This window comes from Pseudopipra pipra, chromosome Z (assembly GCF_036250125.1).
Source record: "Pseudopipra pipra isolate bDixPip1 chromosome Z, bDixPip1.hap1, whole genome shotgun sequence".
NCBI lineage: Eukaryota > Metazoa > Chordata > Aves > Passeriformes > Pipridae > Pseudopipra > Pseudopipra pipra.
In genome coordinates, this window is record NC_087581.1 from 38,674,164 (window position 1) to 38,688,650 (window position 14,487).

Below are 14,487 nucleotides of genomic sequence, written 5' to 3' on the forward strand. Positions count from 1 at the left end.
TTGTGAAACTTTCTTTGATATTGAATCTTAGATGTCACCCACAGTGTAATATGCCACAGTTTAAAAAATGCCCATTAGCATAAGTGTAGAAAATACTTTTGGGGGTTGGGATCTAACTGACAGTAATAGATGTAAGTTTCTAGCTCATCTTTCCAAAAATGCAGAGCAGCAATTTGGATTTTCTGGGTTGTCTTTAATGAAAATAGTGCAAAACTAAGACCAGCCTTTAAAATACCTCCAATGGGTTTATCACAGAATAAACAGAATTTTAATCTGCCTTTGCTATTTATAATAATACACGTGCTCTTAAACAGCTTTTATGCCAAAAAAAAGTAAAGTTCTGGTCACACAGAAAGGTCTTTCCAGCTGTTACTGGTCTATGCACTGAGTGAAATGGAGAGCACAGTATAAGATCAAATCTAACAGAAAGTTTTAAAAATTTAAACTTCTCGAGTATATCTTCAGAGTTATCAATTTCTAAAAGAAATTCAGGGGTTTAATGTAGCAATTTTATTGATATTAAAATAGTGTAATCATACTTTTATCATACATGTTTTATTTATGTTAAAGCTGCAGCAGAATGAAAAGAGAAAGAAGAGATAATGTGAATGTAGGGAGAAAGTTCCTTTTTTTGTTTTTAAAACTATTTCTTTGTAAGTAAATATTGCTGACAAAAAAAAAAAAAGTTGTCTTTAAAAGATGTTTGGGGAAATGCTGCAGTTGGCATGTGTATGTTTCCAGGCAGCAGTGGCCGTAAATGTGCTTTCCATATACCTTCCCACCTTTATGTCATCCCAGTGGTAAAAAAAACAACTTATTTAACAGTGTTAGTTAATAGAGCCTGTACAGTACTGCTCTTATCAAGGAAGATTTATTATGTTGGCGTTTTTCTCCTCTCTGTTTAAACTACTCTCTTCCCCTTGTTCTTTACCAGTTCTGAAATTCACCTGCTTCCCTTTCGTAAATCATACTTTCTGTAATTTGCTTGATTGCAGGCCTGTTTTTGGTCTAGTCCTGGTTCTTACTGTAAAATTCTTCCATACTGGAAAACAAACAAACAAACAAACAAACAACTGTTTTCTTTTAATTCACTTTATTTCTTTATAAATTTTATTTTGTTTCTTCCATGCTGAAGGGAGACGTTGATATTTAGTGACACATCTTTTTAAAACTGAATGCTGACCTAAGGAGGTGTCTGTATTAGTCTGTATTGTGATGGGCAAGGCTGTATTCTGCTGATCTTGTGTTCTACTGATCTTGCAGAATTTCATCAGTCTAAACAGCCACATTTCACAGCCTGGGAGGCACCTTTCCTCTTATTGCACACAGATATTCTATAAGCTTTCAGTTTACCAAAATTACTCACACCCTATTCGAATTTTTGCCACCTCCACGAACTCCAGAGTGTGTTTTTTTCCTACCCAGGGTTTAACAACTCCGAGCGCACGTGTGACAAGGAGTTCATCATACGCAGAGCGGCTACGAACCGCGTCCTCAACGTCCTGCGACACTGGGTCTCCAAACACTCACAGGTATTCTCCCCCTCAGACACATAACCCTGGACTGATTTGTCACAGTCGCAGCTTGGCTGAGTTGATTTGACTGTGTTAAACCACTTGTGTTTTCATACAGATATTTATTTATTTATTTGTTGTGAATCATGCATGGAAAGAGTCACCAGTTCTTTGTGTTGGTCTCCTCTGTAAACCATGATGGGACTGTAGGTCTGATTTGTCTGCAGAGGAGGGAAGGGATCTGAGTGGTTGGTGGAATTTCATAGATCAAAAAGTCCTTTAAGATGCTAGGTGGGAAAAATGTTGGAAGAATTTGGTATACATGCGGAAGATACCAGGGAAATTGTTGAAAGAAACAAAGGAGGGAGGAAGACAAAGTGAGGTGGAGAGAAGGAAGAAAGGGAAGCAAGGGAAGCAAGGAAGGAAAAGGAAGTGAGGGAGGGAGACAGGCAGGGAGGGAAGGAGGGAGGGAAGGAAGGAAGAAGTGAGGGCACTTTGCAAGCAGTATATAAACTGCTTTGTTACTACATGCTAATAATAAAGAATACTTCATCTCAAGAGCTAAATGTATCCATGTCAAACTGTCTGATGTCAAATCAATTCCCTTTTCCCCATGTAACTGGCTTAATTTTCATAGAGGTTGTTTCCTAGAGAATGAAGTCAGTAAGAGATGTGTGAGAAAATTGGTTGTGTTTGAAAAGCTGAACAGCCCAGAAGAGATTAATAAAACCTTTCTTGGTATCATGGGAGTGATTAAACATTTTGAGTTACTGGAAACAGCCTATGTGCACCAAGTTTTGTTTGACTACCTGTTAAATTAAAATTAAAATCAGAATCAAGCGCATCTTGAGCTGTAATAGGAGTGGCAGCAGTCTGTTATTAGTTCTGTGTTGCTGTTCTGTACTTGCTGTGCTCCTGCCACAGTTCCCATTAAATAACTGCTGTGCTAAATAGAAGATGGTTAATTTATGTGATTGTGAAAATGTTAGGAATCATCAGACTTTATCTACATTAAGCAACATCTACAACTAGTTTCACTGAAGTTTACATTTCAGAGTTGATCCTGTCTGAGTTGTAATGATTCTCTATTATAAGCAAAAAGTAACTATGAAGAGTCCAAGCATACTCTGCATTGTCATAATTTACCAAAAATAACACTTTCTCTCCTTAAAAATACAAGCGTTCTCTGTTTTCATTTCAAAAGTACCCATGATACGCAAAAATGTAACGTTCTCCTGAATACTTTTGCATCTTTTGTGTAACGTTTATAAATATGATTCTTTTAGAAATATGAAGAGGACAAAGATAATGATTAGTAGTTCAACACTGTCCATTTTCAAAGGGGAAGCTATTACCTGGACTCCCTAGTCTGCCACTGCCTTTTATTTTTTCCATGGCAAGGGTGTCAGATTTTAATTCTCTATCTCTCTTAGTTCATTATTCCAGTATAGCAAGTATTTTAAAATGCAAGAGCTTTGGCATGGAAAATAAGAAATGCTACAGCAACAGAGTATTTAATGAGCATTTTGTGTTGTTTACTTGTGAGACTAGTGAGAGAGAAAGGACAGCAGACCTAAGCAAACCAGAAAAGACTGTCTAGTTCCTGCCAGAAAATTATGGGACAGGTCTGCTTCAAGGAAGACAAGTGAAGAATTGCTGTCTGGCCAAATAGTGTGAAATGCTGGCAGTAAAAGATGGATAGTCCTGGGAGAGCAGGAGCTCTGAGCTTATTTTACAATAACAACACAAACTGCAAACCAGAGAACCCTGAGTGACCAGTGTCTGCTGAAAAAATGCTTACTCAATTTCCAAAATGACAAAGCAATATAAGCATTAAAATTTTTTAAGAAAAACAGACCTGCCAAAAACTTTCATACATTTTGAGGTATTTGCATTGTTCTCTGGCTAGTCATCAGTCTGGTCTAGTGGAACCACCATGGCAGAAAGAAGATGACTTTTAAGGTCCCTTCAAACCCAAACCATTCCACAAGTCTATGATTCCATGACTACTACATTTGAGACATTCTTCATCTTCATGAGCAGCCAATGGCAGGTTTTATTCTCAAAAAGAAGGCAGGTTTTATTAATTGAAAAGAAAAAAAAAGAAAATCAGTGGATGTTTGCGAAGTTTAACATACGATTTTGATACTATTTTCCCTCCACCTGGCTTTGAATTTGCTTTTGGTGCAAAAACTTCCAGCACAAAATAGGCAATTTCTCTCTGTCTGGTAGACTGTTCTCCTTGTGATGTCCCTAAATCCTTGTGGTCATCGCTGGCCTGCACTGCTATAAAACGTGACCTACTACACACTTTTTTTCTGCCAAAATGCCACTTCCTTATCACTAGATGCAAAGAGAAGCAAAGACAACAGACATGAAGAGTGAAGCTTTCTTTATTTCTCCTTTTTGGGTGTGAGATACTACTGCAGACATGCTTAGTGCTGCAGTTTGTGAATAATTCTGCAGCATAACTGACTCTGTCTTGGTGCTCTCTGATTCACCAGTGACAAGTACAAGTCTGCCTACGTTATTGTCCTGATCTGTTGGGCTCTATTGCGTGCAACATAAAGAGACTCACATGCAACTGTGTGCTAAAGGGCTCTTACGTATATCATCCCACTTCATTATTCCCTACTCTCCATTCATCCCTCTGGAGCCCTTGGCTTGTTTCTGCTGCTGCTCTGTGTGTAATAACAATGGGTCAGGGTTGGTGCATGACCCCAGGGATGGAGGAATTATGCAAACAAATGGTTCAGAGCCTTGTGTTTACTCACTTTGCTCTAGAAAATCCTTGACCAGGGTTTGGAAGGTCTTTGCTGGGCTATGGAATCAATTACCTTCCTACACTATTTTCCGACTATGTCAAAACCTGCTTTGTTTTTGTTTAAATTTATCTGAGCATGGACAGCATTTAATATGTAAAATTGTCTGTGACCAGGAAACAGAATCATTAAAATTAACAAATCAGCCTATTCAGTGAAGATGTGCTTTCACAAAGCAGTTTTGTTATCTTGAAATCATGCTAAGAGATGCTTAGAAAAAGAATTCATTATTTGTAATACTTCGGTCATACACTGTAGAAGCCTCACTTAAATTTCAAGTAACTGTACAGTGGTAGTAGTGCTAGATCTGCAGCCCTTTCTGGAGGGCAGAAGGAACTAATTAATATCCTCATAAGCATGCAAGGCACAGATCAAAATTTGGGAAAAAAACATCCCCAGGTGATGTGACACATACTTTTGTTTTTACCACCCTGAGCAAGAGTGATCAAACCTGTGTTACTCCTCAGCCAAAACCAGCACAGCATGAAGGGTGGCTTTAGGTATTCCAGATTGTTTTGTGTACGATTTTGTTCTTTCCATTGCACATCCCTCCTTTTTTTTTTCATTCAGCCTTCTGCAAGCCAACAAACCTTTCTTTTTGCCCAAAATAACAGGAGAGTGTTCGTGTTTACATTTTGGTTTTGAAATGTAATTGAGAGGAACAGCATAGGATTCTCCTATTGTGAACAGTGAAAACATAAGTGACAAGGCAGAGGGTCGTTGTGAAGACAGTGTTGGTGGGGACAGAAAGGGCTCATGAGGATAGAACTCCCACTGGCTCCCGCAGAGGTGGAAATTTGGAAGGCAAAAGGAGGCCAAGAGGAGAAAGTCTCAGTATGACTTAATTATCTGGGTGAGGTCTTGCAGCCTTGTTTCCCTTAGAAGTACAGCTGGAATGAGTTGGCAAATCTTAGTTCTCTCTCAAACTCTCTTGGTGCTAGACAGTGTCAGCGAGCTAGGGAGTGAGCACAAGACCTAGGGGGAGGACCATGGCTTGAGTTTTGAGAGTGTAGGTCATGATCTTGTGCCCAGTGCCTGCCTGGCTCCAGCTGTGAAATTATCTACTGCAAGTCAGTTTCTTGGTCATACCAACAAAGCTGTGGTGGGTTTTCAACAGAAGGATTTGCAGAGGTAGTTATTGATAGCACTTAGGGATTAGGAAGAACACCTGTGTACAGACAATTGTCCGAGCAAAGATGATTTTGGTTAGTTAGAAATAGTTTTAGTGCACATCAGTTGGTCAATTCTAGTTTTATTCCATTTCATTGGAATAAAAAAATATAGATATAAAATCCTCTATACGAGCCCCACTTTTCTCATGTTTATGGGTGTAAAATGATGAATAAGATAATATGGCAAATTTATGGTAAGTTTTTTGTAGGAATGTGAATAAATTGCACTCACACCACACTTAGCAAGATGGGATGTATTTTAAGTACATTTCAAATGAATGCCCCCTAGGACCTGTAGCCCCTGCCTTGAAACAGCAAAGAAATTTCTGGGATTCTGTCTGAAACAAACAGACATCATGATACAGACTATGAAGAGTCAGAGGGGTTGCCCCAGAGAGAGTCAGAGCAGGGGAACCTGGAGTGAGCCTTCCAGCTTTTGGCCAGGAAATCCAGTTTACCTGAACTTGTGCAGTGAATAATAATACACTTAATTGCTGCTCTGCTCTGTCGAAATGTTGCAGGAGCACAAGGGTTGGCTGTACCACGACCCTTCAGGGAACATGAGTCACCCCCAGAATGGGAGCCAAGCCTGCAGTCAGTCAAACTGATTAACAGTTTTCTGCACCCATTTCTGCTGGAGCCTGACAGGTCCCTCCCCACTGAGGTCCTTCAGGAATGTGCTGCATCCCAGGACTCAGAGGCAGAGATGTCACATTTCCTGTCTGTCCTGAGTGCTTTAATCTGACCATATGTAGTGGCTGGACTCTCCTCTCAAGGTTTCTTGTGTACTACAGCATTACACAGTGCCTGGACGAAGAGAGCTCTGTATTGTGTGTGCTGGGAGTTAGTTGTGCTGTTCATGTAGCTTGTACTTTTAACCTGATTATACTCCATCAGGAGTGACAGGCAAACACTGATTCTGTAGAATCAGGACTGACATTCTTCCCCTAACTATGAGTCTCTGCACTTGAAACTAACTGGAAGACAATACTGTTGTCCGCTTGTTTCTTGAAGTAAGCCAGACTTACTTCAAGCTCAGGGATGAATTTTCCTGATAACCGGTTGTAATAACTTTTCTCTCTGCCTTCCACCTGTGTAAATGTTTTGTTGCAGGTGAATTTATGAAGATTTTCCTCATCACAGTTGTGTGTGTTAATAGCTGAAGTGTGTTTTTGTGTTGCAAAATTAAACAGTATCATAGAGGACTGCAGCAGTGGAGTAACTTCACTTTACTCTGATAGCGTTTGATCTGCTGTGTACAAGAGTAACAGTCACTCAACTCGTTACTCTTTGGCATGAGGCCAGATACATGAAAATTGTAAGGCAAACCCCATCTTCTTAAAAATATTCCAAGTTCTTTGTAAACAGTCTTTCAGTAGATCTCTCTCCCCTACTGCTTCTTCCTTCCCTCCCTCTTGTGTTTTCATAGTCCTTCTCACTGACACACTCAAATACATATCAGGTTCTCAGGTTTTAGCTCTGTTTTGTTCGTCTGGGTTATTCAATGTTTCCCCACTTTGTTTAGATGCAGAATGTTTCCTCCCATTTAGGAAGATTTAAAGAAAGAGGGGAGGAAAAGCTTTTGGGATTTCACTGAATTCATGTCAAATCTTGAAAATATATTCTCTGAACAAACCACCGATAGTGAGTCCACTGCTTCTAGTTAAAAAAAGACACCTTAGCAAGGCTAAGTTCTCTTTTTGTTGCTTTCTGCTGCCTCTGCTGCAATCTCATTTCTTCTGGCCAGTGATTAAAAATCCCTGTGCCCTTTCATGAAGGACTAGACCACTGTCAAGTTGAAATGTGCCTGCTGGACGCTTGAGTGGTTGACTAACTGTATTCCTTCTGTGATGTGTAAATTGCAACTGAAAGTCACAAAAGTGGTCTAAAATTATATATATAGGTATGATACACATGAATACCATCTATCTACCATAGCTACCTATAGATCTATGTGTCCTATACTATAAACAGATATATATGTAATATATTAGTATATATTCATATATGGGCACATGTAATATAATCTGCATGTTTTTAGAGTTATTTATTTATAAATTATACTTAGTTGCTAAGTATTTTGGTGTTTGTATAATTCTTATGTTAACCTTTCTACATATGTTAAGTACGTGTACAAGTGCAATGATTTCCCTAGATTTTTTTATATATTGCTCATCACACTGGAAACCCTGTACCCCTTAGATAATGAACTTCAACAGAAAAAGAGATTCTGTCTCCAGTTTACTTCTGAATCCCACTTTTTTCCACATATTTTTTCTCATCACATTATTAGAAGCAGATGGCACATTGCTTTAAAAAAAACCCACCAACAATGTGAGTTTCCCAGTGATTCCAGGACTACTTTCCTGTGGGGATTACAGAGTAAAACAAGTTTTGGTATTAATGAGCAGTTTATTAATTCTCATTGTTCTAAGAATTACCTTATAAACATGCAAAACCTGGAAATGCTTTGGTTTTGCTGAGTTTGATAATCACTGGTGAGGCTTCCCCATCCTATTTGTAAATAAAATAACTTCTAAAGTTCTAGACTTTTTTGGTCATAAATTTGATTGCAATAAACATCTCAAGACATCTTGAGAGAAAATATGTTATAATGAAAATACTCAACGAGCTGTGGTTTGAAAACCATACTTGGAGATCAAATCCTAATCACGTTGATGTCATTTGCATGAGAATTTTACTCAGCAGTGCTAAATTGGGGTGTTAGATTTGTCAGCTGTTGGACACCTTTTCTGTACATTTAGGATATATTTGTAGCCCACCTAGCAAAGATACCCAACTTCTTTTATACAGTGCCTGCCACTGAGCTACAGGACAGACATCACTAATATTAATTACACTGGTGGCTCGAGCTTGTGCAGGCTTAAGGTTTCTCCTTCATCTAAATTCTGATAGTTTCATATTTCAAATGGGTTTCTTCTAGAAATCACTGGAGTGAACAGCAGTGTCATTCCTCATGTTTTCAATAATTAGTCACATTTCCATACCCTAAATATATGAAAAAATTCTCTTGTCTTCTCTTGCAAACAGGCTAAGGCAGCTCCTAAGGGAGGGATTTCAAACAGTGACTATAGAAAATGTAATTTAGAAAACAAACACAGTGCAGTACCCAGAAATAATTTTTGCTTGGCTTTGAGCTGTGTGTCTGATACCCCATCCAAAGCCTTCTGCAAGCTTCCCATTCTTCAACATCCTTGCCTTATGGACAAACATCATGAAAAAAAAAAAAGACACAGATACTAGTAGGTTTCAAGATATTAATTAGCTGTGGCCCAGGTGAGAAGACTTCTGAGTAGTGAAAAGAGGATGCTGTGACAGGAGAGAAATGCTCAGGGCAGGTAATTTCTGAGTGCTGACATTTGAGCAGTAACCATTCCCAAAAAGTGTTGTAGGGGAGGCCGTGGCACCTCCTTCTGTAATGAACATGCATTCTCCTTCTTGCCCTAAGTGTTTCATCCCTTTTCCAAATTAAGCATCACTAGTCTTTGTGACTTTGGGAGAGTTCTGATGCTCTTACATTCCCTCAAGTGAAACCCGGGGTGTGTCTTCACTGGAGGTGGTTCTGGTTCTCCCCAGAGGCAAACATCTCCAGAAATCCTGTCAGTTTAGGAGCCTCTCACAACAGGAGGGGCTGTGCTGCTTATTTGAAAATGAAATACAATGCTCTTGCACCGAGGTGCCAAATATTTCCCATTTTCAGTAACTTTGTGCCTTCCGTTCCCATGGAAACAAGCAGGAGCTCGCCACAAACACGGTTCTGCTTGCAAGTAACTGTGGGTTATCAAGGAAGATCTATGATGCACTAGGCAACTGAAGATTTTGAGCTCAGTTTTCTTATCAAAATGCTAGCTTTGAGCTAAATACAAGAATTTCCAGAGTCTACTCCAACACTTGCCTGTGAGTTCCCACCTTAATGCTTGTATATTCTATTACAACAGAAGGTCTCATACTCTGTTCTCTGATTTTCTCCAAATTCAGAGATCGACATAAATGGCTGTAGCACATTCCTGTTCTTGAATTGCAGTCCTGTGTCAGGTGTCAGTCTGCCTTAGAGGGAATGAAAATGCCGAAGCTCTCAGGTGTAGTGCCAGAGAGCACAAGCCTGGTTTAGTGAGTTTATTAGTTTGGGTACTCCACTAAAAGCAGACCTTTCCAGAAGGGTGAGTATGAGATAAGAAATACCAGAGTGGGAGGCAGATAAGCAGAGAAACTCAAGAAAACATTGAAGGGAATCCCAGTGTCCTGCCTTGCTAGGCAGTGGTCCCAGAACTGCAGTTAAACTGTTTTTCTGCTTTTAGAGTCATCACAGGAGAAGAGAGAGGATTTTGTGGGCATTGTTGAGTTTCTTACTTCAGAAAAGAAGGCTGATTTTCCCACTTCCACACAGAAGATAAAGATGAGAAAGGAGATAAATCACAACCTTTTGGAGATCCTAATTTTGTGGCCTGTTCACTACAACAGCTTTCCAGGTTTCTTTAAATATTCTCAAACCTAATACCAAAAACAAACAAGCAAAAAAAAAAAAAATTAAAGGTAAAGAATTCAAACCTAATAGCAAAAAAAAAAAAAAAAAAAAAAAAAAGTCAAAACTCATAGAAATATATCCTTTCAGTTGTTTGATCGACATTATGAAGGCAAAAGGAAATAAAACTGTTTTCCTTTTTAGGATTTTGATCTGAACAACGAGCTGAAAATGAATGTGTTCAATTTGCTGGAGGAAGTTTTGAGAGACCCTGACCTTCTGCCACAAGAAAGGAAAGCTACTGCAAACATACTTAGGTAAATGCGTTTCTAGTAATTTAACATCTTAACTGTAGCACGTGACATAGGGCACTGTGTATCAAAGAATTCACAGGGTTTGGGTTGTCTCCAGAGTATCCAATTTTGAGGATTACTAAGCATTTTATGAGCCATAAAATGAAGTGTGTGTTAAATTTCATTCATAAAAATACCTGTATTAGAAAATTTTACTGCAGAACATCGGACAGCCATGAGTTCAGTCTTCGTGTATCAGCGAAAATAACTCTATTTGCAAAGTGGGAATATTTTGTAGCTACTGTGTCTCAGTTTAACGAGACAGAAGTGTTTGCTAAGGAGGGCGGGATATGAGAAAAAACCAGGCTCCTCCCTCTAAGTAATTATAAGTTCGAAATTAAGAGGCTCCAGTGGAAAAGGTGTGAAAAAGAAAAATAACAGCTCTTTACAAAAGAATATACGTGTACAGGTAACACAGCAAAAGAAAACAACAGTCCCGCTCCCAAACTCCCACCGAAACCACTCCCGTCCTTTTCGCCTTCCGGCGCAGTTTCTGACCGCGGCCAGCAGGGGGCGCTGCTGGGCCCTGGCCCCGCGCCTGTGGGGCCCGGCGGGGGCGGCGGCCGGGCGGGCCCACGGAGGGGGAAGGGGGAAGGGAGGAGGGGAAGGGGGAGGGCGAATCCTCCTGTGCACTCACTCTGTTAAAGGCTCTGGCTGGAACTCCCGTTCCTCGTCAGCGGGTGTAAACTGCCACTGGCACGGAGAAGGAGGAGTTGGGGGGGAAGAACAGCCCTTTCCCTCAAAAGTTCCTCTGCAGATTGGTACCGGCTTTTCCGATGAAATCCGAGGCAGGTCCGGGCCGTGGGCAGAACAGGGCGTGAGGGAACGGAGGCGAGCCGGGGCCAAAAGCAGGATGACCCGCAGAGCTCTTTCTCTTCACACACACCCTCCCTGAGTCAGGGCAAAAATGAAGGGCCTTCCCCACAAGAATAAAACAAAAACTCCCCTCCCCCTACAGTCCTCTGAAGCCGTCAGCTTGGAATGTGGGGCTATTAGCCAGTCCTTTTGTGCGTGTGCTCACTCTAGCCAGCTCCTTCCCCTCACTCGCTCAACACCTTTCTTTCACAGTGGTAAAGGGAAAAAATTCCAAGCAGATTGGTTTTTTTTCCTTTAAAACAAGAAAACGTATGACACTCTGATTTTCGTGTGAATTACATTACTGAGGAGCAGGAGACGCTTAAAAGACTAAGCCGTGATTAAATAAATAAATCATTTAAAGACTAAGACGTGATTAAAATAAAATATGATCAAAACCATGGATGAATGTAAGATGTACTTTGTTTGAACATTATTGTGAGTATTCTGAAGGTAAGCCAGTAGGGATGCAATAAATGTAGTATTGTCTGAATTTCCTAAGATCATTTGACAGGTTTCCCCATCAGATACATGAAAAAACAAAGTGACTGGAAAGTTATTCACTTGAGGGGAGGGATGTCAAACAAAGGAAAAGAAACAATTATAAATTCTTGTTAAAAGCACCTTTATTTTTACATAAATAAAAATCTCCTTTTTAATAATACTGCATGTGCTGCTCTTCCAAGTAAAAGTATTAAGTTTGTTTCGTGTATTTCTTTGGAAAAAAGAGCAAGCCAGAGAACAGAAAGTATGAGGATAATGGGTTTTATTAATATGTGTGACAACATAGGTTCTGTCAGGTTGCTCACAGTGGGGAATATTACCTTAAGACTTTCAGCTTTCTAAGAAAATGTCAGAAGATAAACCTGGATTGGCTGTTCCTGGCAGTAATGAGATACATTTGTAGGCCTTTAACATACAAGTTTGTCAGCAATTTCCTGTATCCCATTTTAAATTAGCCAATTTCCATTAGTTGTTGCATCAAAAAATGGACTGTGGTATTTATGTGTTAATTATGGGTCCTTTTACTGCTGTTCTGTGAAATGGTAGGTGTTGTTTCTCCTCTCTTCCCTTCTAGCACTTACTACTGAGTATTTGAGCACACTGTATATAATACACTAGTGAATACAGTTCATCAGATATTTCCATTTTTCAGGCTTTTTTTTCAGACTTAAAATTCTGTGAATTTTCACTCTGTATTTCTTTTGAAAAAAAAATGCTGTAAGAAGTGAAAATTCTGAAGAAGTTAAATTTTTAAAAGCTGAGAAATGGGGAAAAGGCATTTTTTTCTTTAGCCTTTGGTAACATTAGTTGTCAAAACTCCTTTATTGCTTTTCAAGGCTGGCAATGCTGCTAAACATATGTGGATGCTGGACAATTTGATGTCAAAAATTTCAGTACTGTTTCAGTGTGAATTAAAGTTCAATATGCTTTCACACCCTCTCACTGGAAGGAGGAGCTTTGGTGTTTGGATCATCTCAGGGGAATGAGTTGTCTGTTAATTGAGTGACTTCCACAGTGTAGCAAAGCACTGGAGATACAGGCTCTCAGCAATGCTGTATAGTTAAATGAGAAGAGGGAATTACAGGATATAAGGGATAATATGAATGCAGTTGTTTGCGTGTAACTGTATATCTTTCGAAGTGACACAGGAGTGCCCATTCCTTTACTTTTCTGGATTTGTTATTTTTTCATTTATTAAATCTATTTTTGTTATTTTATTAATTTTTATTGCACATTATTAAAAGAGGAATATATATAAGCTTTAAAAAAACCTGAATGACTTGCTAGTCTAAGCACTGACCTGCTGTCCTGTGGAGCCCGAACACACGGTTCTGGAACCAGCTCAGGTACTTGGGGAATCAAGGAGGGGTCCCTCTGGTCCTCCAGCTCCTCAGCTGGTCAGTGGATTCAGACAGAAAACCAACTGTTCCTTGAAAACTTAAGTTTGCAATAATCCAGAATATAAAATGGAGGAATAGTTTCTGTCTAGGTGTTAGGTTTTCTAGCAGGTTGAAAAGATCCTTGTACAGTTTGATTTCATGAGGAATTGAGAAACAAACAAAAGCAGAAGACACAACATCCACATGCCTCCATTCTGTCTGACTGCATGATTTATGAATGAGGTTTCTAGTGCTTGAAGAGCAAAGTTGCTGCTGTACTTTCACTAAAAACAAAAGTACTGCATCTGGTGCTAAGAGGACTTGATGACCCAGGGATTGTTCTTTTGCTGATGTTCTGCCAGCATGGTGCCATGGCTGGTTGTGTCCAAGCCAAACACTGAACTTGCTCTTCCCAAAACTGGGAGACTTCTCCCCGTTGCTTGTCTCTAAAGATCACTATTTATCGTAGTAGGCAAGACCAAGACCATGTTCCTCTTGATGAAGAACCGCTCATCTTCAAGCCAACGTTGCACTGAGACATCGGGAAGAGGCTCCACATTCTCTCAGAGTATTTTGTACTTTTTCCCGCATCAGAGTGGGGACTTTCTATCGCTTGCCAACATGTCAATGTTCTGAACGTTGAGAGAATGCCTTTTATGGAATAAAATTATTTGTTGAGTTCCTTCAGGTATCCGTAGGTTATAATGACAGGGTGAAGGGTCTGCATTGACTCGGAAGAAACTCTGTGGTAGGACCCACTGTGTGTACCTGAAGCACCAAACCACAAAACAAGCTGCAGGCAGGAAATGAAACTTCCACAGTCACTCCCTATTGTGGGGGAGATTCTCTTCACCAAAATTCAGGCATCCTGGCTGCTCCTCCAGAGATCAAGACCCTGCCTTCCCCAGTTGCCGAACACAAGCAGTGGTAGGATGTGAATCCCACCCTGGATGCCCTAAAGGTACCCAGAGTCTGTGTTCTTTTAGACATGTGGAGGTGTTTTCAGGTGCTGTGTCCTTCTCTTGTTTCACTGTCAACATCTGGTTTGGAGAAATGCTGTTCAGTCCATCACTGCCACACAATCACTTCCTTGGAAAGATGTCAACTTTTCGATTTTCTTCTAAATTGAGACCTTTCAGCTAATATTACTTAGAGGAGAAATATAAATAACCCAACTGGAACTGAATGGCTTTTCTACTGCTGTTAGAAATTGACTCGTTTGAAGATTTTTGACAGCATCCTTTTCATATGGAAGCACAGGTCTGTCAAAACTGGAAGTTTCGATGAAACTTTCATTCAAAAGGCTTCTCTGGGACAGGATGAAAATGAGAAGAATGAGTAAGCCAGTTGATGAAAATAGTCATTCACCCATTTGCTAGCTGAGTGTCATAAACCAGGCTTTTTT

The 14,487-nt window shown here is 39.9% G+C and overlaps 1 protein-coding gene across 5 annotated transcripts in view; it reads left to right on the forward strand.

Annotated features, from left to right (window-relative positions):
- RASGRF2 (Ras protein specific guanine nucleotide releasing factor 2) overlaps positions 1 to 14,487 on the forward strand; it is a 123,426-nt gene that overhangs the window by 94,506 nt on the left and 14,433 nt on the right. For all 5 annotated transcript variants that reach the window (XM_064642300.1, XM_064642301.1, XM_064642299.1 and 2 more), the window contains exons 18-19: positions 1,426 to 1,532; positions 10,196 to 10,308. In XM_064642300.1, coding sequence (XP_064498370.1) covers positions 1,426 to 1,532; positions 10,196 to 10,308 — 220 coding nt within the window. The remainder of the gene's footprint in view (positions 1 to 1,425; positions 1,533 to 10,195; positions 10,309 to 14,487) is intronic.